The 20820-nt window shown below is 40.3% G+C and overlaps 3 protein-coding genes across 4 annotated transcripts; 2 read left to right on the forward strand and 1 right to left on the reverse strand.

Annotated features, from left to right (window-relative positions):
- The first annotated feature begins 110 nt into the window (after positions 1 to 110).
- On the forward strand, positions 111 to 4402 carry lmod3 (leiomodin 3 (fetal)). The gene is made up of 3 exons (XM_077549772.1): positions 111 to 790; positions 866 to 2410; positions 3920 to 4402. The coding sequence occupies exons 1-3, from the start codon at positions 506 to 508 to the stop codon at positions 3965 to 3967; spliced, it is 1878 nt and encodes a 625-aa protein (XP_077405898.1). The 5' UTR covers positions 111 to 505; the 3' UTR covers positions 3968 to 4402.
- Positions 4403 to 5679: 1277 nt separating this feature from the next.
- LOC144037921 (PRA1 family protein 3-like) lies at positions 5680 to 9707 on the reverse strand. Its single transcript, XM_077549813.1, has 3 exons — positions 9308 to 9707; positions 7912 to 8129; positions 5680 to 6758 (listed from the first exon to the last, which is right to left on the reverse strand). The coding sequence occupies exons 1-3, from the start codon at positions 9487 to 9489 to the stop codon at positions 6583 to 6585; spliced, it is 576 nt and encodes a 191-aa protein (XP_077405939.1). The 5' UTR covers positions 9490 to 9707; the 3' UTR covers positions 5680 to 6582.
- A 206-nt stretch (positions 9708 to 9913) lies between these two features.
- uba3 (ubiquitin-like modifier activating enzyme 3) lies at positions 9914 to 20494 on the forward strand. Of its 2 annotated transcripts, XM_077549796.1 has the most exons (18): positions 9914 to 10022; positions 10126 to 10164; positions 12056 to 12167; positions 12243 to 12323; positions 12391 to 12473; positions 14668 to 14748; positions 14859 to 14902; positions 14987 to 15051; positions 15136 to 15291; positions 15405 to 15507; positions 15598 to 15708; positions 15789 to 15842; positions 15951 to 15987; positions 16076 to 16157; positions 16245 to 16345; positions 19352 to 19415; positions 19506 to 19560; positions 19640 to 20494. In XM_077549796.1, the coding sequence occupies exons 1-18, from the start codon at positions 10003 to 10005 to the stop codon at positions 19726 to 19728; spliced, it is 1377 nt and encodes a 458-aa protein (XP_077405922.1). In that variant the 5' UTR covers positions 9914 to 10002; the 3' UTR covers positions 19729 to 20494. The 2 variants fall into 2 exon arrangements, with proteins under 2 accessions (XP_077405922.1, XP_077405928.1); XM_077549802.1 differs by lacking the exon at positions 10126 to 10164 and having other exon boundaries at positions 9934 to 10022.
- The last annotated feature ends 326 nt before the right edge of the window (positions 20495 to 20820 follow it).

Genomic DNA, 20820 nt, shown 5'->3' on the forward strand with positions numbered 1-20820 from the left:
CATGTACAGCTGTTGCTCAACACCTGTTTCAGTAGCCCTTTTTAAGTAAATAGATCATTACAATTAAAGTTGGAAATTCTGAAAAATAACCTACAGCATTAAATTACTTTGAATTATAGTCAGAAAAGATTGACGTAAAATGGATTGAATTGCTTTGTCACATCGTAAATGTCACGCTACTGTTGTAGCTTGATCGGGCTCAAGAAAATAGTCCATCTGCTGCTGTCACTCTTTGCATTTTCATTTGCCTGAAGCAACTGTCATCCCAAAAGTACGGTGAGGAGGGGCTTAAAAAAGACCGATAGCATGCCTTTCGCCCCCTACTTGTCTTGCCGTAAATATCTCCCGTGCACTTCGCAGTGTTTAATTTTAGACTCCACATGAGACAGAAGCAGAGCAACTCCAGCTCAAGTCAGAAGCTTGCCAATTTGCTCTGCCCCGTGTCAGTGTTCTGACAAACATTTAGCATCCTTGGACAGAATTTGAATCGAGAACTCAGACAAAGATGTCAAGCAAAGATACCGAGGATCTTAATGAAGAGGACATTGATGAGGATGAACTCCTTGCTACGCTTTCGCCCGAGGAGCTTAAGGAGCTCCAGAGTGAAATGGATATTATGATTGCTCCAGATGATAGTGTTCCAGTTGGACAGAGGCAGAAAGACCAGACAGAGAAGCCTCCGACTGGAACCTTTGACCACAGATCCTTGGTCGGCTACCTTTACTTGGAAAAGGAATCCAAGCGTATGCTTGAGGAAGAAAGAGTGCCTGCTACTCTGCTACCCAGTGAGGTAAGAGGCCACCAGTCTGACAAATATTTTAACAATAAGTAGTAACAATGTTGGTCCCCTTGTTGTCTTCATCAGAAAACATTGAGGCAGGAGGCTGAAGAGAAAGAAGGCGTCAACACTGTGGAAGATGGGCACGATGAAGTACATGAGGAAGTAATTGAGGAAAAGGTTAAAGATGGCACTAGGGAAAAGCAAATATCTGAAGAAAACATAGAGGAACCCATTAAGGAAATCGTCGACAATGCAAAAGAGAGAAATGAAACAGATGAAGAGGTCCATGGGAAAGACAAAGAGATGAATCCAATTGAACAAACAAATGAAAATACTGAGACACAATCTAACAGCACAGACAAGGAAACGACAGGCCAGAAAGACGGAACAACAGAAATTGAAAAGGAAAGTAAAATGACAGATTCTCAACCTCCTCTAGATTTACTGGGAGATGCAAAGACAAGTGAGCCTGATGACAAACTCCGGCAGAAAGAGGAGACAAAAATCAATAAGTTAAAAATCCCCAAGCTGGCACTGAACAACATCAAAATGACATCTCGGCCATCAGGTAATGAGACAAACCTGGAGTCGACACTTGACAAGATCCGAAACAACAACCCTTCGGTCACTGAGGTCAATCTCAACAACATCGAAAACATTCCCAAAGAGATGCTCCTGGACTATGTCAACGCCTTGAAGAAGAACAAACACGTGAAAACCTTCAGCATCGCAAACACCGGTGTGGACGAAAACATCGCGTTCAACCTGGCCAACATGCTGCGCGAGAATCGCAGCATCACGACGCTGAACATCGAGTCCAACTTCATAACAGGAAAGGGAATCGTTGCCGTCATCCGATGCCTACAGTTTAATGAGACGCTCACTGAGCTGCGATTTCACAATCAAAGACACATGTTGGGTCATCATGCTGAGATGGAGATCTCACGCCTCCTCAAGGCCAACAACACCCTCCTGAAGATGGGATACCATTTTGAACAGCCAGGGCCAAGGATGGTGGTGACTAATCTCTTAACCAGGAACCTGGACCGCCAGAGGCAAATGAGAAAAGAGGAACAGAGGCAACAGCAGCTGAAGGAGCAGAGGGAGGTCATGCAGATGTATGAGAGCAGTCTAAACCTGCCTCCAGGTTTACTCGAGATGCTGGGGTACATACCGCCCCTGGAACTCCTGCAGAAACATGGGCTTGTTGCACCCCCAAAAGAACTGAATAATCTGCCTCCGAAAGAAGAAAAGGAAGAAAACAAAGAAGAACCAGAGCCCCCAAAGCAACTCAAACACAAGAGAACTCCCAGACAAGCGGGTGCCGAGAGCCAAAATCCGTTGAGGGATGTCCGGCTGAAGAAAACTCCAAAGAAACGTGACCATTTTGCAGAGTTGGACCGCAGGGAAGCCAGTCGAAAAGAGCGAGCAGGTTTCCAACTGAAGAAGACTCCCAAAGCTACAGAGGCAGTCACACAAGAGATGGCGGATGAAAAACCAAACCTGAAAGATGTCATTAAAACTTTGAAGCCGGTCTCTCGCAGGCGAGTGCCACCAAAGATTGATCCCACACCTCGTGATGAGCTCCTAAATGAGATCAAGATGAGTAACGTGGCCCATCTGAAATCTGTGAGTATCGCTGCTGGGTGATTAATAATCCACATCAAACATTTAGTAAGGAAACCAATTAGATCAAATTTGGACTGACTGATGGAGGTCCTTCCACTAAAACATTTTCATCAACATCTCAGTTAAAGGGTAAGTCAACCTTAAGCATTTGTTTACATTAACTCATTAACTGCCATTGACGGCTATAGACGTCAAAAATTAATTTGAACTATTGCTATTAGTTTCTCATTTTCCCCCACTTTTGTTAAGAGTATGAAAACCTAGGAAAAAAACTGTACATTTAGAACAGATATCAAATTTGAGTTAACTATTGAAGTCATGCGATTAATTACAATTAAAAAATATATATCGTCTGACGCCCCTAATTTTTTAATATTATTTGTTTTCTCTTTTTTTTTTTTAAATTAGGGGTATCAGGCAATGGAAATTCTTAATTGTAATTACTCACATAACTTAACTAGTTAACTCAAGAGTAATCACAAATTTTACATCTGTTGTAAATGTATATAAATGTCAATATTTTTTTTTTAGGTTTTCATACTCTTGTTAACAAAAGTGGGGAAACATGTGAAACTAATAGAAATAGTTCAAATGAATTTTTTACGTCCATAGCCGTCAATGGCAGTGAATGAGTTAATATGTTACATGTGACCCCACTTTTCTAAACATGACATTCTGATTAATATTACATTTGTGTAATTTGAGTTATGCAGCAAAATCCATCTTGGGGCGGCCATTTTGCCACTTGTTGTTGACTTCAGAAGACATCACAGTTGCAGACCTCACAGGGCTCAGTCAACGACCAATCACAACTCACCTGTTTTCTAAAGCTGAGCTGTGATTGGTCGTTAACTGAGACCTGAGCAGCTATGATGTCAAGTGACAAAATGACCGCCTTCTGATATTGATTAAAACTGCTGGATTTTGCTGTTAAACTCATAGTCCACTAACACAATATTAAAACCAAAATACTGTATTTAGGCTAGTGGGGCTGCATAGAACATATTATCAATAATTTTTAAAAATATTTTTTTGGGTTGGGGGTTTGACTTCCCCTTTAAGAAGGTGGTCCTACATTCTTCCCACAGCAAATCTGTCGTTAGTGTAGATCTGGTACCTTTTGCAGTCAAACCGTTTGCTTGATGGAATCATCTGCAAAATACGTATGTACACTGGCCACAAACTGGCAAAAGTAACCCTTTCACTGGATGTAAATACATCCTTCATCGTGTTCCGTTCCGGGTCGTAAGAAAGCGGAGCTGATTTAGGATGAGAGGAGGGACATATGCTGGACTGGTCACTTGTCAGTCAAGGAACTGACACAGACATAGACAACTATTTTTAGTTAGAAGAATGATCCTTCCAACATAAATTTGGGGATATCTACATCAAGTGTCCGTTGTCCAATGTATTATGATCACGTTCAGAGCATACAGTGTGTCAAGAATGATAACGTATTAATAGGATATTAATAGAAACTTTGATACAAATTAATTCCTTTGCTTGCAGGTGCCGCTCCCCAAAGCCCTGGAATCAAGTGAAACAAGTCTCATCTGAGGCAGTGACTTCTCATGATATGTGTTTGACACATACTGTATTTTGGAAATGAACTGTGCAGTGAGAAAGAACTACATGTTCACACACATAGACGCTGGCTCTTGTTTCACAATGTTTCACAAAAGCCAATACTGCATGTGGTATGTACAATTGAAACCACAAGTTGACTTGCATACTGTACACCACACTAACCCCCTGGCAAAAAAATATGGAATCACAGCTCTTGGATGATGATTATTAAATGTTTAATTTTGGAGAAAAAAGGTAAATCACGGATGTTCCACAAATCAACTTCTATTCAAAATGACACAAGAAAATTTGTGGTCATCAGTCGCAATATTTTTTCAGAATAAGTAGAGGAGAAAATTCAAAGGGGAAAAAAAAAATGATGATTCTGTATATGCCAAGGTTGTATATAAAAAGAAACATACTACCCCCATGCCCCCTGACTGTCTGAGTAAACTTTTCTTGTTCTAGGTCAAGCTTTACCAATATTTACTCAATGCCAGACTAATGAGAGTGATTTTTAAAGACAAATCTTCTATAATTTCCTTCAGAGGTTCCCATACAGAATGAATACTACACAATTTGGTTTATTCCAGATGATAATGATGTCATGTCTTTGGAAGCTTCAATATTTAAGTTAGAGACACACCTGTGGTGTATTTGAAGGTACGCTTGAAACACACAGCTTCAGAAGACATCAACCATTATTTTGCAATTTCCATATGCCTGAAGGTGCAACAACTTGAATTTTTGGAGCCATGTCCTGTGGTCCGATGAGACTAAAATTGAACTGTTTGGCCATAATATGCAAGACTGCGAACACCACCCCAACGAGAGCGGCAGCATTATGTAATAAGGTTGTTTGGCAGCAAGAGGAACTGACTTGTGCATGCACTTCACACACATTTTTTTTTGAGAAAAAAGCATCATGAGGAAAGAACATCACATAAAAATACTGAAGCAACAGCTGAAGACATAAACCAGGACGGTAAAGCTTGGACGCAAATGAGTCAGCCACGTGGTGACCTGGTTCCAAGATGGCTCAAAGATGACAAAGTCAGTGTTTTGGGATGGCCATAACGACACCTGATCTCAACCCCATTGAGATTTTATGGGCAGATTTGAAAAGGCAAGGCAACCTACGAACAAGGCTCAGTTACACTAATTCTGTCAGGAAGAAAGAGCCAAAATTCCTGCAAATTATTCTGAGAAGCTTGTGGTAGGAAATCCATTTAACTCAAGTCATACAGTTTTGAGGCAAAGGTACCAAATACTAGTGAAATGAGCGTAAACATGTGACTTGAGGAAAATTTGTCTTTAAAAAAATCTCTCTCTCATTATTCCGGCATGTCGCAAATGCAAATCATTTTTGGCAGTTTAATTGACCTAGAACAGGAAAGGTTTTGTCTTATTTCATGTTAGACAGTGAGGGGAAAAAAGCTTGTGTGTCTTTTTATATGGTGGATGTAACCTTTCTGGTGTCAACTGTATGTTTTGGATGGAAATTCTCATTATTTGCACCTTGAGAAAAGGCTGAGAAAATGTATATTTATTCACATGGGAGCTCAATTGTTTTATGCTTATTTTCCACATATTGTGCCAAGAAGGCTCATATTTACTAAATGTTGGATTAGGTGTGGTTTGCTTGGCCATGTTATAAAAACAACTATTGCATGCCATTCATAAAGTGATCAGAAAAACAGCAATTGGTTTATACAGCCATGTTTAATATTTGGCTCTGTGGTCACACCATCACTCTTGTTGAATGGAAAGTCACATGGAACATAGAGGACAACATACTACAGCCATCCAATAGCCTTCATGCACAAAGTGTGCAGTCAATGTGCACATGAGAAAAGCTTCAGGGAATATTTGCTAAGATGTCTGCGTTACAAACGCAAGAATCCACTTTGATATACATCATATGTTACCAACCCGGTATCAGTTCAAATGAATAATTGTGTGCATCCCACAGCTATTGCACTCATAATACACCAGAAATAATACACGCAAAGAGCGAACATATACATACTATCATAACATAAAGCTGAAAGAGCCATTCCTTTTCAATTGCATAGCAAAGACCAGAGGAGATACGCTCAGGCTAGTTTTTGCTTTCAGCACATGGTCACACAGTCTGAAAAATGGTTCTATTTATAATCAGGATTACTAGTGAGAACACATGTACGCCAAAAGCGTATTGGCCTTGGATCAGTATTCATAAGGGCTCCTGGAGTGACAAGATGAAAGTTTTGTCTTGAATAAATGAATCTGTCAGTATAGGTAAGAAGTAAAAGCTAGCAATGCTTGTAACACGGTAGCATGATTCAATCTAAGATAAAGCCACCCAGGTTGCGTGCCAAAGAAGTCCAATATCAGCAAGGGGATGCGTGTATTTTTAAATCTTTAGCTACGGGAATGCTCAAAGCTTTGCTGCCATTCGCCTTTCAACTGTGATTATGCAAAGCATCTGTAAACATTTGAAAGAGTGTGCTCATCTAAAATAGCAGAAGGGAATAGCAGAAGGGAAGACCAGAGGGCCAAAAGTACAAATGTGATTCTACTTGTGGCATGCGGGATGATGGAGCCCACTTCCCTTTGCTACGATCTTACTGCTTCAGTTTGCTTTCGATAAAATCCTGCATTTTGTTTACTCTCTCCTCCTGCTGATCCAAGAGATCCATGATGATGCCCATGGGAGTCTTCTTCATCCCAACAACTTCCATCTTGTTCTCCAGTTTGTTCTTCATGTTGCGTAGTCTCAGGGAGGCATGAATGAGGATTACTAAACGGCAACAATGGGAAATGTCACAAACGTATGCAGAGAACTAGATTTATATTTAGATATTCTTTGCTGGGAAATAAAAAGTGACAGCGAGCGAGACGCACACATGCAGGTGTTAGTCTACGAGGCAGATGGCAAAGGCATGAGATCAGTAAGTAAATGCGGTTGTGTCCACATCAAGAAACCATAGCGATCTGTAAACATGGGGCAGTGGGCAGGCCGCCTGGGACGTGATCACGCTGCCTCCAGCGGCATGTTAAAGCTCTAAGGTTCGCTTTACGATCACATGTAGTGGGAGAAGAGAAAGAAAAAAAAACTAAAACTGGTGAAACTCCGCCATCTTTCATAAAAAAAAAGTTTCCAGTATCAGTGGATGTTCTCTTTTAATTGAGCAATGAGTCAGAATGAGAGTTTGGAAACTTGTTCAGCTGCAACAAAACCTCAATTATGCTTCCCTGTGTGAGTCATTGAGACTTTCTATAAAACACCAGTTAGCCAATGTTGGTCAACTCCAATACATAAAAAACAACAACGTTATAATTTAGATCAACTTTCAGTGCAAACAGATGTGGTTGACGATGTTACAATATTGTATCTGTATACTTTAAGTGGCAGTAAATGACTTGGATTGTTTTGGCTCCCCCTACAGTTTTGCAGTGGACTTGACTTTGAGTCAACAGTATTGTTGATGCAGACAGATATGATTTTTTTACCTCTAATATGCATGTCTGTCAGTCAAGCATTTTCTTAGTAGCCAATGTTGATTATCCGATATTGACCTACTTCACAGTGGATGAAATGGGAATGACATGGCGAAAGGTAAATAAAAAAAAATGTTTAAAAAAATCCAGTGAAACATGTCAATATTTACTGTATATAAGGTCAGACCATTCTATTGGACAGCAAAGTTTCTATATATGGCCAGAGAAAAAGAAGAAAAGGTCAAGTGTGTTGACGAGCTTTCAGAGTACATTTAGGGATAAACAATGTAAAATGCAAGCATGCTGAAATAAAGGAAATGTATGAAACCACAATAAAATGCAGAAAACAAGCATGGAATCTAGTGAAGGCAAAGTAGCGTAAAAAATAAATACACCAAACAGTTATTGTATGTTAATAGCGAAAAAGAAAACATGTCAACATAAAGACTTACATAGCAGAGGGAAGGTGATGCCAAAGATGAAGACCATAACACCGCCAAACAGCGACAGCAGGAAGTAGCTGGTGACCATAACGCCGATGACAAACAGAGTGGGGTTTTTCCTCTTGAAGTTCTTGATGGTGGGTTGATTGTCCCCGGCCCACACGGAACCCATGAATACCAACGTCACAACGGTTCCTCCGAGAAACATGCCGATTGGGTTCAGGAACCTGCAAAATAGACGACGGCGTTTTAGCCATTTAGGACAATATGTTAAAACAATGTGCTGGTGGTCAATAACAGCAGCAGCGGAGATGGTTCAATGCTGCAAGCATTAGTCTAAAATATTCAGTTAAAAGTAGCATGGACTAGCCAGTAGCATGTCTGCATTGTTAGATTAAGCCTCTTTGGCACAATATTAGATAAGTGACTTAAGCAAGACCTTTTTCCTGGCTCTTCATCTCCCTACTGAACCATTTGAAACCAGTTAAGACCATCGAGTCACAAATCGTCACGTGTGTGGGGGCGGGGGGGGGGGGGGGCGCAAGCCAGTATAGGAATGGAAAAATGACTAACCCTAACCTTTTTTGGACAGATTAGACCTTCTTCTGCATCTGGCAGAAAAAAGGCTCCATACTTCTTAAAGTCAGGGTTCAACTCGATCTTTTTTGTCTATATGTGCCCTGCAATTGGCTGGCAACCAGTTTAGCGTGTACCCCGCCTTTCATTCAAAGTAAACTAGGGCAGGCCTAATCTAACACCAGTTTACTGCGACTCTAGAACAAAAACAATAATGAATGGATGGATAGATGGATATTAAAATGAGAAGATCAGAGATACTTTAGTCATCAAAAAATGTTCTTAAATACCATATAAGAAACCAATGAGTGTGTAGCATCATTAATGAGCATATCCACTATAATACATGTGGAAATGGAAATTTCTGCAAAATTATTTCGCTAAATTTTCTGTAGGTCTTGACTGCATGCAAGTAATTTTGTTTTGAGGACAGATCACAGAACGGAAATTATAAAAAAGAATCCATCCATCAACAATAATTAGAAGAATAAAATCTCTGCCACGTTTTTGATGAACGCTTAGGTCTACTAGGCAATTACTTTGAGATCCAAGAAATTTAAGGGGTGGTACTAAGTTGTTATACAATGTTTGACAACCACTATGTAGAACTGTACATATTTTTGACTTTACATTCGTGTAACTGTCCGACACTCAGCATGTGCAGAATAACGCAAGCATGCGAGGGATTACATATAATGAGCTACGTGTTGTCCGTTGACGTAAAACACCAAGAATAGCGACTCAACTCACGATGGGTGTGGGTTAAAAAAAAAAAAAGAAGTATGCACGCTAAATAAACCTAAGATAGTCTGTGTTAGCTGGTACTAACCCAACGATGAGGAAAACCACCACGGCTGCGGCGAAGTAGTTCGTCTGGTAGTACATTAAATTGCTGATAACTCTGTTATTCCACTTTGCCACATCTCCGATCTCTGGCTTGGCGAAGCGCTCCGTTCCGGGGTAGAAATCATTCCACGGTCTGAGAGGTGCGAGCTCCATTTTGGCTGCCATGACGTCAACGTGAAATAAGGAAGCGCTCAACAAACATTACAGAAACTGCGACGTTGCTTGTGTGTGACAGGTCAGCTGATCACTGCCGTACAGTGGGAGCAGCCAGTTGGACGAAACGCCAAACTCTCGCGATAGTAAAACAGAGAACCGGGAAGCACATTAATGTTTGTTTTTACACGTTTTTCAGTGTAACACAGTTCTCTTTCATGGGCGCGGTGATGACTGTCCCCGTTTCTGGTTCCCGGAAGAGAGTTTTCAAGCAGTACCAAAATATAACTACAAACGTAATGATTATTACTTTTATTTTATATTCAAAGAAAAGCACTACATTGTACGTATTGGTCCGCTTTCGGTATTCATAGAGAATAACGTCTGTTGTTGTTATTAAAATAAAATTTAAAAAAAACGTCTTATGTGTGTCTCTTCCTGCGTTTCCCCGAGCTGCGTCGTGCTGCGCAGCTTTGACGCTCGACAACTCCCCCGTCACACTCGAGGACATGGGACCGTGAAAGTATGGCGGATGTCGAGGAGCCGTAAGTCTCAATGGATGAAAAATGCCATTAAATCGGAGTTAAACGTCCCGCAGTTTGACACTAACGCGGCATGATTCAAATCTATTGCCATTTTTTCTTCCAGGGAGAAGAAAAGAAGGCGAATAGAGGACCTGACAGAGAAGTTAGTGACGAATGCTAATGAAGGGTCTCTCTCTGGCTGCCCGGCAGAAGGGTTGCGTCGGTTAAGCAATCAGGCCAGAAAACATGAACGAACATTCACATATTTTAGCAAGAGCCCGACTAAATACAATAAACCGGCCTTACTGTCAACAACTAATACCAATGTATCCAAATGTTTGCTTAACGTATCTTTATTTTGACTAACGATCCAACAACAAACATATCGTGTCATCTTCTGGCCACATTATTAGGTACACGCGTATTTTTCTGGAAGTAAATTGTTTTGAGAAACTGGCCTCGAACGTTTAAATAAGGTGTCAGGAGTCGTTTGAACTAAATATAAACACAGGGAGAAATGTGGTTTAAATGACTGTTTTGTCGTGTTTAGTTAGGCAGCTAATTTACGAATGTTTTCATACATAAAACTAACACTAATTATGACAAATTGGTGTTGTGTCACCATTGTATCTTGCTGGAAAACTGTCAGGAAGTTGGTTAGAAACTTTAGCTAATAACTCAACGAAGCATGAATCATATATGCGGAAAAGCTTTCAGTACAGTGGATGAAGATAAATAATCTCAAAACATTTTCCACCATTAATGTGACCTATAACCTGTTCAACTCAATTGAATTAAAAAAAAAAAAAAGCTTTCAGAGTTTTATTAGACCAGAACACATTCTGTGTTTGGGAGTTATTGTTATGGTTCGATGAAACTATGTTTGAACATTTTAGCATAATTCTTAAAGTCACATTTGTTTCACAAAACCTTTACTCATGTGGGAGAAAGTAAAAAGAAAAGCTTTGTTTAACATGAGTCTGACTGTGATTGGGTAATTCTGACCACAGCCACATTCCTGTTTTGAGGGTGCGCTCACTTGTGTAATCACAATATCTCTGTTTTTATTAGTGTTGTTCCGATACCGATACAGGTATCGGCAGAGGCCTCTATACTTCATTTAAACAGTGGTATTGGTGAGTACTAACAAATAAATAAGATGCCGATGCCATTATTTCCGACGCTAATATAGGACTTAAGATGCAGCATCTTGTGTTTTGTTTGTGCACAACATTCGCTGATGGGACATGTTCACTGCATGCTGAGCCAAGATATTCTATTGGCCCTTGAATGCTCTGAACCAATGGCAGGACAGCTTTTTCATGTTGAAAAAAAAAACTTAGGTATCGGCATCGGCCGATACTCCAAAGCTGGATATCGGAATCGGTATCAGGGCCCAAAAAACTGTATCGGAACAACACTAGTTTTTAATTTTTACTTCTCCCTATGATTATAATTTTTTTTTAATTCATTTGAGTTGTACAGGTTACAAATCATATAAATAGTGGGGGGAAATTGTAAATGATTAATCTTTGGCTCATTTGTTTTTATACCGCAAAATTTGAGCAGAGGTGTGTAAAAGTATTTGTAGTCACCGTACGGGGTATAAAACTCGTTTTTGTTGCTGGTCACTTTACAGTTGTGGCTTACGTCAGTCGACCGTTATGAATTTGAAGAGATATAAATGTATAATCGCCTCACCACATGAAACTGTAGAGATAAACACGGCAAGTTGATGGATAACTAATTTAATGATAAGTCAAGGATAATAGTATCAAAATTCATTTTAAAAAAGGAATTGGTTAACATAACATCCTTGCAAAATCTAAAAATGATTAGCGTACATACAAAGACAATTTGCAATTTTGTAGATGAACGCCGGTGGTCCTCAAATTAGAAGTGTGTTGCCTTTTGTGATGAATGGCAAAATCTAAAGCATACTTTCTGAGTATTGCCACTGGCTGTCACTGTGTAGTGTTTGTCTTGAATTATTGTTATGATTTTAAAGATACACTCCTAAGAGTGAGTGTGTGTGCACTGTGCTGTGTTATCAGAATGGCTGTAGATGGTGGTGCCTGTGATTGGGACGGCCGGTGGAATCACGTGAGGAAGTTCCTGGAGAGGCCCGGTCCGTTCACACATCCTGATTTTGAACCTAGCACAGAGGTGAGCGAGGCCACTCGGACGACGGAATTGTGCGAGCGATGACTTCATACTATCTTGATGCGTGTGTCGCCTCAGTCTCTACAATTCCTGTTGGAGACGTGCAAGATTTTGGTGATTGGCGCGGGTGGACTTGGCTGCGAACTGCTTAAAGATTTGGTAGGAAATGCATTCGAAGCAATGAAAGTGCCCTCAGCTTTGTTCTAACAAAGTTGTGTTGTTGCAGGCCCTGTCTGGGTTCCGCCTCACTCATGTGGTTGACATGGACACCATTGACTGGTCCAATCTTAATCGGCAGTTTCTTTTCAGGTGGGTTTCCTTTTCAGTATTTAATTATCAGTTATTCTTTTTGTACGATTGTCATCTTCTCTTTTTTGGGGGTCAGAGTAAGGAATGCCCATAATAATCCCATACACTGTAAATGTCATGGTTTGTTGCTGTCAGGTCAAAAATGTTTTTGATTGTAAATACTGTATGTCAAAATAGGCAGTGTGGTGGGATAGTGATTAGGACGCCTGCCTCACAGTTGACTACAGGCTGACTGTGTGGTGTTTGTATGTTCTGTCACCGCGCTTGTGTGGATTTTCTCTGAGGAAGGCGGCTTCATCCCACCTTCCAATGATAGGCATGTTAGGTTAATTGAAGACTGTAAATTGTCCATAGGTGTGAGTGTGAATGTTTCTCTTTATCTGTGTATGCTCGAGAATTTCGAAAACACAAAGAATAAGAAAGTGTGAGAGTTGAAGAAGAAATAGAAAAAAAGATTAGCTAAATGTTAGCTAAGCTTATCCAATACCTAGGAGTGTAATAACAAATTGATTTGAATGGGAAAATCCGTTTTGATTTAAAAGATGTGTGTATCCAGTTGAACTGAATCGCTGCACTTGAAAAAATATCGCATTAGTGTCTAATCGTCTTTTATTGAAGATATATTTTTGAAGGAAATGCCACATTTACAGTAAGCAGTAACAAGTTCATTCATGTTGTAAAATGACAAGAAGAAACTCAATGCATCATATCCTCTCAAACTCGGCTCACCATATCAAATTGAATTTGAATCCCACTGAATCGAACCAAATTCTATTCAGTTGTTCCACTTTGAAATAAACTGTCCTAGAATTAAATCACATCCGATATATTTAGAACATATTGAATGGTCTCTTGTTGGAAAGATACAGATCCCTTCTAACAACTACTGTGGTTACAAGCTCTTGGTAATCATCGTCCTTGGCTTGGCCGAACTTGTTGACCACACTTAAGGACTTGCAATTGTAAAATTGAAAAGCATTTTAAAAATCCCTGCCGTGGTATTTTGCACTAGCTTGTATTTTGATGGGGTGCTTTGCTTCTGTTTATCATGCCTAAATGCATTAGTTTTTATATATTCTTTTTAGGGATGCACCGAAATTAACATTTTTGCCCGAAACCGAAAATTAGAAATGCTTCGCCGAAAACCGAAACGGCGGAAAAAAAATGATGCAAATTTTTTGTTATCACTGCATTTATTATAATTAATTAAAATTATAATATTATTACAACATATTTTGGCTTATTTAGCACTGGCATTTTAACAAAGCACAATATAAATTGAAATGCGTGGCTCTGACGTGTTGGCGAATGGTACATTAAACACCAAACGCGGGCTGAGCAGCTGAGCATTTTATTGTACAGTAGTTCGCATCGTGCCCGCCAGTGCGGATGGCGCATTTGTAGGCTATTTGGAGCGGGACACGGTGTGGCGCACTTAAAATCGGCACATTCACATATTCACCCACGTTTAAAAATAAATAAATACATTTCTTCGCAATCAGCTTTGGGAACGGACTGCAAAGTCACTCATGGCGAGTCTGTAATCACCCGGAGAGAGTGGTAAGTGTTTACTTGTTTAAAACTGTTGATAGCAATTGTGCTAACATTAGCTAAAGTATTTAGCATGGCCACCAGAATGCAAGTGAAAAAGTGGAAGCGCTCGAGGGGTTGTCATCAAGGAAAAAAAGGAAGGTGCTGCAGGAGAAAGAGTGGCTCACCTGCTGTGCAGTACTCGGCAGCGCTCTCTTTTTTGACATAGTTTACCAAGTGACGCCCCTCTCCTTCTCCAGTGTGCACAATGAAGCTGCCGGTATTCACAAACGGCAGCGAGCAGCGAGACGGACACTCACTCCCGCGTTTGGTGTTTAATTCAAACAGACACTTGCTTGCAGCGTTTTTTTGTTTTTGTTTGTTTTTGCGTCAACATAACATCCTTTTTTGGCCATATTCTTTGGGATTTAATTTAAAAATTTTCGGTGGCCGTATATTCGGTGCTTCACTAATTGTGTTTTTTACCTTGGGTTAGCAACCATGTTTTCCAATTGCCCATGTTGGAGCAAGATCTTCCAATAATACTTGAAAAATGCGTTATAATGTTTGATGCACCTTTGAGTCAAGGTCATGGCAGTGCATGCTTGTGAAAGTTCATTTTTCCCTCTTTTTGCTCTTCCTCGGTTTGAACGTGTTTCGTCAGGCCTAAAGATGTTGGACGGCCAAAAGCAGAAGTTGCTGCTGACTTCATTAACAGTCGCATCCCTGGATGTAAAGTTGTCCCGTATCCTATTTGAAGCAATCTTGGACACTCATGACAATGACCTCATCGCACTCAGATTCAACGTAAAGAACCTGAACATGGTTTTGTTTCCTTATCAGTTACACAATCAGTCACTTCAAAAAAATCCAGGACTTTGACGAGTCCTTCTACAGACGTGAGTGTGTTTCCCCCATCACATGTCAACCTCAGCTGAGCAAGTCAAGCCCCCAGACTTTAACTTGTCGTCTCCCCCCCGCAGAGTTCCACATCATCGTCTGTGGGCTGGACTCCATCATTGCCAGGCGGTGGATGAACGGCATGCTGGTTGGAAGCTGCGCTCTCATCAAAAGGTGCTCAACAGGTTCACTCAGATGAGGTTGAAGTCAATGTCGTTGTTGTCGAGTTTAGATATCCCTCCTGAGTTATGAAGATGGAATACTGGATCCCAGCTCCATCATCCCCCTCATTGACGGAGGCACGGAAGGCTTTAAAGGAAACGCTCGCGTCATTTTGCCCGGCATGACGGCTTGCGTGGACTGCACACTGGAGCTGTACCCACCGCAGGTCCCGCTCATGCTCTCGTACTCCTGCCGTCTTTACAATTTTCATTGAGCACAAGCAAGACATTTCAGCATCCAAGGAGTTCCCGCTAACGCTTCTCATTTGACAATACTCAGGTTCATTTCCCCATGTGCACCATCGCATCCATGCCGAGGCTCCCCGAACATTGCATTGAATATCCCAGATTGTTTCAGTGGCCCAAAGAAAAGCCATTTGGAGGTATGGAGGCGTGCCCGTTAGCACGTAAAGCACATCACGTGACCCGTTCCGTGCTGTTGGAGAATCACTGTCACATTCGTGTTCTTCTAGAAACGAGTTTAGACGGCGATAATCCCGAGCACATCCAGTGGGTGTTTGAGCGAGCGCTGGAGCGAGCCGCACAGTTCAACATCACAGGAGTCACATACAGACTCACTCAAGGTCAAATCCATTTTGCGTTCTCTCTGAAACCGACAGCTATCACATTTATTTATTGGTGTTAATGAGACTCGGTTTTGCAGGAGTTGTGAAGCGGATCATTCCTGCCGTGGCGTCGACGAATGCCGTAATCGCTGGTACGAAACATTTTGTTAACTTGTCCTCACATCAGATTTAAATCATCTTGAGCTTACATTGACAAATGTAAAAAAATGCGGTCCCTCTTGTGTTTTTGCTCTTTGCAGCTGCCTGTGCGAGTGAAGTTTTCAAAATTGCTACAAGGTTGGTGCCAGAAGCATGTTTGGAATGACTCTGCGAAATCTCTTGCCTTTGTCAAACCAAACACACATCACATCTCTTCTGGTTGCAGTGCATATATTCCTTTAAATAATTACCTGGTCTTTAATGATGTGGACGGACTCTATACTTACAGTTTTGAAGCTGAACGCAAGGTTTGTTGCACAGGCCTCCATTTTATGTATTTTTCAAAGCCGAACAATTACTCTGCCTTGTGGTGTGTGTGTGTTTGTGATGGGCAGGACAACTGTTCAGCGTGCAGCCAGGTGCCTCAAGACCTCCAGTTCCCGCCTTCTGCAAAACTACAGGAGGTCTTAGAGTACCTGACAGAGAGCGCTTCTCTGTGAGTAACGCTCAACCACGTTAACACCAAACCAGACAGAGCAGTGAATATATTAGATACCGGCATTTCCAGACTAAATCTCTTTCCATGTAAATATCCCATGTGACACATGTATGTGGCTTATGAACTTACAGACAAGTGCAAATGTATTTTCTCTTTGAAATTTAGAGGCTGTAGTGTGGCTCAATACATTTGGAACTGGCATTGGACAAAGAGGAGAAATGTGACAGTGCAGTACAAAGTGCTGACAATTCACTAACTGTGTGTGCACACAATTTGACTCACAAATGTGTGATTTGTCAATATATTGGTACTTGATTTGTGTGTGTTGCGCAAACACATTTAGGACCTCCTCAGACAGTGTATACGCACAAATAATGATGGATCAGCTTTTAGAAAAAATGTCAAACATCTTTTTTTTCCTGATGCATAGGTATTAAAACTCCAGTCATTCTTAAAATCAATAATAATAATAAATTTAACAATAATAACTTAAACACACTCCTTTAATTGCTTTCACCCTCTCGCCATTCAAGTGTGTGTATGTATTATAATAATGAATCCGAAAAAAGGTCATATGATAAAGATGAAGAAAGTTCTGAACATTTTGGACCATCTCTCACAACCACCGCGTATTTGCTGACATGCCGTCAGACAGATGCCCTTTTATATGGAAACAGGAACGAGGTTTATGCAAATGAAGTGAAGAACATTGTCCGCTTATGTCATGAATCCAGCTGTGATATTGTGTATACGCTCAATTTGTGCGCAGATTACGTTCTTTTCTACATTCGGAAAATCGATGGATGGATGGATGGAAGCGCATCGCATATAAACAAGTCATCTAAGTGTAACTCTTTGACTGCCAGACGTTTTCAGAAACGGGTTGTCGCCAGTGCCAGCCGATTTAAGCATTTTGACTGATCTTTCAAGGTCCACAGAAAATGTTGTGTTTGGACTATGGAAACACACATACTACCAAATGAAAGATTGGACTCTCATCTTTCATCAGAAAAAAAAGTTTGTTTCTACCTTATTCCGTTCTTCAGTAATCAACAATAGAAAATGGTTACTTTCACCGAAATGCTCTGTTTTGAAACAAAAAGCGGAGAAAAAGAGCTTTTTGTGAAACGATGTTATTTCATGCACTCTAGTGAATTGTACACTTATTTTTGTCCATGAATGATGCCACAAACACCTAAATAGTGCTTTACTTCTATAAAACGCTTTCACCAACAATGAAAAAGTGTTTTTAGTTTGCAAAATACGTTTATTTCCATTCAACAGTGTAACAATTTCGCAAACTATTTACAAATGTGTGCAACTGTGGTACTACTTACAATTATGTGGATGTTTCAAATAGTTTTTCTTTTTATAACGCTCTCCTGCGTGCAAGGAGAGGGACCAGGATTCGCACAACAGATTAGTTTCACTTTCGCTTTGTCCGTTTCGCGTGCAGACGTTACACTTTCTTGACGGCCTTTTTTTCCGGGGAATAAATAGCAAGTAGCAGACTGTACACACTCCTCCGATGAATATGCATTGGACTCGGGGCACTCTTCGTCGTCCGATTGAACGTCCGCCTGAGCGTTGTGCTCCGTGTTTTCCGGTGTCAGCATCGCTCGCCCGTGAACCTTTATAACGTCGTCATAGCCACCGCGTCAGCGCTTCCAACTTCGGCGTCAACCTCGGAGTCACCATCATCATCATCGATGATGATCATCGTCGTCATCAATGTGCTCTTTATCGTTGGTCGATGTCTTTGAAAAAAACGGCTTGACCGTGAGCTGCTTGCAAGCGGCCGCCATTATGGCTTCTTCAGCCAATGTCCCCTCAACAGTCTAGCCCCGCCTCACGTCTTCTACTGACGCCCACCCAATCTTGTCAAAAGAGAGTCATCGCTGCCCTCTAGGGGCCAAAAATAGTCATTAGGCACAACAGACTTGCTGGAAACTTTCACCACATATGCGGAAAGGTTCCCTCTACCCGTTTCAAAAAAAAAAAAATAATTGGATGGCGTCTTTTAACGTCATTGGCGGCCCTCCGTAGGTTTTTACTTGACGTCTTTTAACGTCAGTGGCAGTGAAAGAGTTAATTTTCTTTCTGTGTGTTTTTTGTTGTTGTTGCCTTTTTTTGTCGCATGGATTTGAGTAATCCAGGATCTTTTGGAAATTACATAAATAAAATCAAATAAAAGATATTTGAAATATGAAATGCAATCCAGGGCTGCACAATATATCGAAAAATATCAATATCGCGATATTGACCCACGCAATATGCATATTGCAAAGACATGCAATATGTTTCATATGGAATTTTATGCTTTTAACTGAATTTGACCAGTCAGATGTTAGCTAAAATGTGCACTGCTATCCAATAGTTGAACATTACTGAGAGGTAATTACAATTAATTAACTACGAATACATTGAGTTTGCTTATTTTGCCACATGAAAAAATTTAATTCTTTCAACAGATGGCAAAGAAAAATAAGTGAGCTACAAATTAAGTTTACTACTAAGTTAAGTTACTTTTAATAAGTTTCAAGTGATTGTGGGGAGGGAGCCAAATGTGCAGCCAGTTGAGTTGTATTCAACTTTTAATTATTAATGGTACAGCTGTTTGTTTTTAAAGATTTATTTAGGTACACTTTTTATATGACTTGTGGGTGGGCATTAGTACATTTGAATTGAGGTGTAAAAAAAAATATGTTCATATATTTAAGCGCAGTGTTCCTGCTAAAACGGTGCAGAATGTCAATATAAAATATACTTTTTAGGTATATAATACCTCTGCTGAAACAGATGGGGCCTACAATGCTACTGTCTTGTGATGTTGCTCATTATGGTGACACTTGGGAGTCAAGTTTTTCTTTAGGTGGGCCATTTACGAACCACTGGAATAATAACCAATGCTGCAGTATGTTTATTTTTGTTAGTGAAAACAAAATAGTGTAACCAAAGTGTTTGGTAGTAATGAAATTAAATTATATTTGTACTATTTTCCAGGCAAATGAAATCTCCAGCTATCACTACAACTCTGGAAGGCAAAAATAAGACTCTGTACCTGCAGGTAACGAACGGCATGCTACTTGCAGTCGACATATATTTAATATGAAACTGGAAGAAAAGGGAAAAAAAACTAATTAACTTTGAATTACAGTCTGTTAAATCAATTGAGGAACGAACAAGGCCCAACCTCTGCAAAACCTTGAAAGGTAATAAATCCCAAATGGGCTTTCTGATATCCATATATGCAGGGTATGTATTGATGAACATTGTTGTCTGATCATGCAGAGCTGGGCTTGTCGGACGGACAGGAATTGGCCGTGGCAGACGTCACCACGCCGCAGACTGTCCTCTTCAAGCTCAATTTCACTGCCTGAAAGCCGCTTGGAACGCAAAGCACTGATGTGACTTTTGGCTTCCTCTGTCACAGTGTTACTGTAGCGCATCTGATTAGGAGTGTAAATAGGACAAGTCCCTAGTCAGATAACATGAATAATATTGTTTACTTGTGCGTGGGTGCCCATTGTAGTTCTTCCTGTCCATCCAACGAACATGATCATGTACTGTAATCCAAATTAATTTTTGATTCAATTGAAGATTTGTGGTTCAAGTTTCATTTCATCCATTTATTCAGGTTGCTGAAGCAGCAAAACAGCTTCATATTTTACATTCTATAAATTTGTAGAATCATTGAGATGTTGGCTTTCCATGCTGTAGACTTGCATAAGAAGTGGCTTAAGTTTGATTCACCTTTCAACTCATGGAAAGGCACAAAATAATTAAACTTGTTACAAAAATATGAAACAAAAGTAGGTTGTTACTGGAAGATCCCAACAGGTTGAAAGGGACTAGAATGTGTCTAAATAGGAGATTTGGGCGTGAGGTCTGGAATTAAATTTGGAATACCCTAATTGAGAAATCTAATCCACTAAGGCTTTTTCTTTTTACATTTGTGGACTACTGTATATCCAATTCTGAAAATCCTTTTTTTTAAAGAAAAAAAGTTACTTTTGACACATGGTTCCCTTTGGTGAGTCGAGTCCCAATTTGTTACAATTCGTATACACTCCAGGGCAATTCCAGACTAGCACTGCACTACTGTATTGTCAGAAATATCTACTTAAATTAAAGGAATGATGGAAACAGTGTCGTACTATGCCTATTACCAGTATGAAGTCATATGCAGATTTGACCTTTTCTTTTTAAAGCTCCTTTCGCCTAAGGCACCAAATCACCTAGGGCCGGCCCTAGAAACCTCTGGCCAAACGTTTTCAGACTGGATTTGGGTTCGAATTCTCCCCCCCACCCCACGACCCACCCCCTCTGTCTGCGGATGTGACGTCATGTACGCGTTGGCATTTGTTTTTGTCAACAAGGAGCAGTAGCGATTCAAAACTGAATTTTCTACGTTCAGTAGCCTTAAAATACACTTCAGATTTTTTGATCAAACTTAAATGTGTGACATAACA

Source organism: Vanacampus margaritifer, chromosome 1 (genome assembly GCF_051991255.1).
Source record: "Vanacampus margaritifer isolate UIUO_Vmar chromosome 1, RoL_Vmar_1.0, whole genome shotgun sequence".
Taxonomy (NCBI): domain Eukaryota; kingdom Metazoa; phylum Chordata; class Actinopteri; order Syngnathiformes; family Syngnathidae; genus Vanacampus; species Vanacampus margaritifer.

Bases quoted from the DNA above. Each gene is read 5' to 3' on its own strand.
- LOC144037921 (XM_077549813.1), bottom strand. From the start codon at position 9,489: ATGGCAGCCAAAATGGAGCTCGCACCTCTCAGACCGTGGAATGATTTC. The intron at 8,130-9,307 runs GTTAGTACCAGC...TCTATTTTGCAG, and splicing joins GTGGTTTTCCTCATCGTTGG to GTTCCTGAACCCAATCGGCA. The intron at 6,759-7,911 runs GTAAGTCTTTAT...GTTGCCGTTTAG, and splicing joins CATCACCTTCCCTCTGCTAT to TAATCCTCATTCATGCCTCC.
- lmod3 (XM_077549772.1), top strand. From the start codon at position 506: ATGTCAAGCAAAGATACCGAGGATCTTAATGAAGAGGACATTGATGAG. The intron at 791-865 runs GTAAGAGGCCAC...TGTCTTCATCAG, and splicing joins CTACTCTGCTACCCAGTGAG to AAAACATTGAGGCAGGAGGC. The intron at 2,411-3,919 runs GTGAGTATCGCT...CTTTGCTTGCAG, and splicing joins ACGTGGCCCATCTGAAATCT to GTGCCGCTCCCCAAAGCCCT.
- uba3 (XM_077549796.1), top strand. From the start codon at position 10,003: ATGGCGGATGTCGAGGAGCC. The intron at 12,324-12,390 runs GTAGGAAATGCA...GTGTTGTTGCAG, and splicing joins GCGAACTGCTTAAAGATTTG to GCCCTGTCTGGGTTCCGCCT. The intron at 16,158-16,244 runs GTTTGTTGCACA...TGTGATGGGCAG, and splicing joins GTTTTGAAGCTGAACGCAAG to GACAACTGTTCAGCGTGCAG.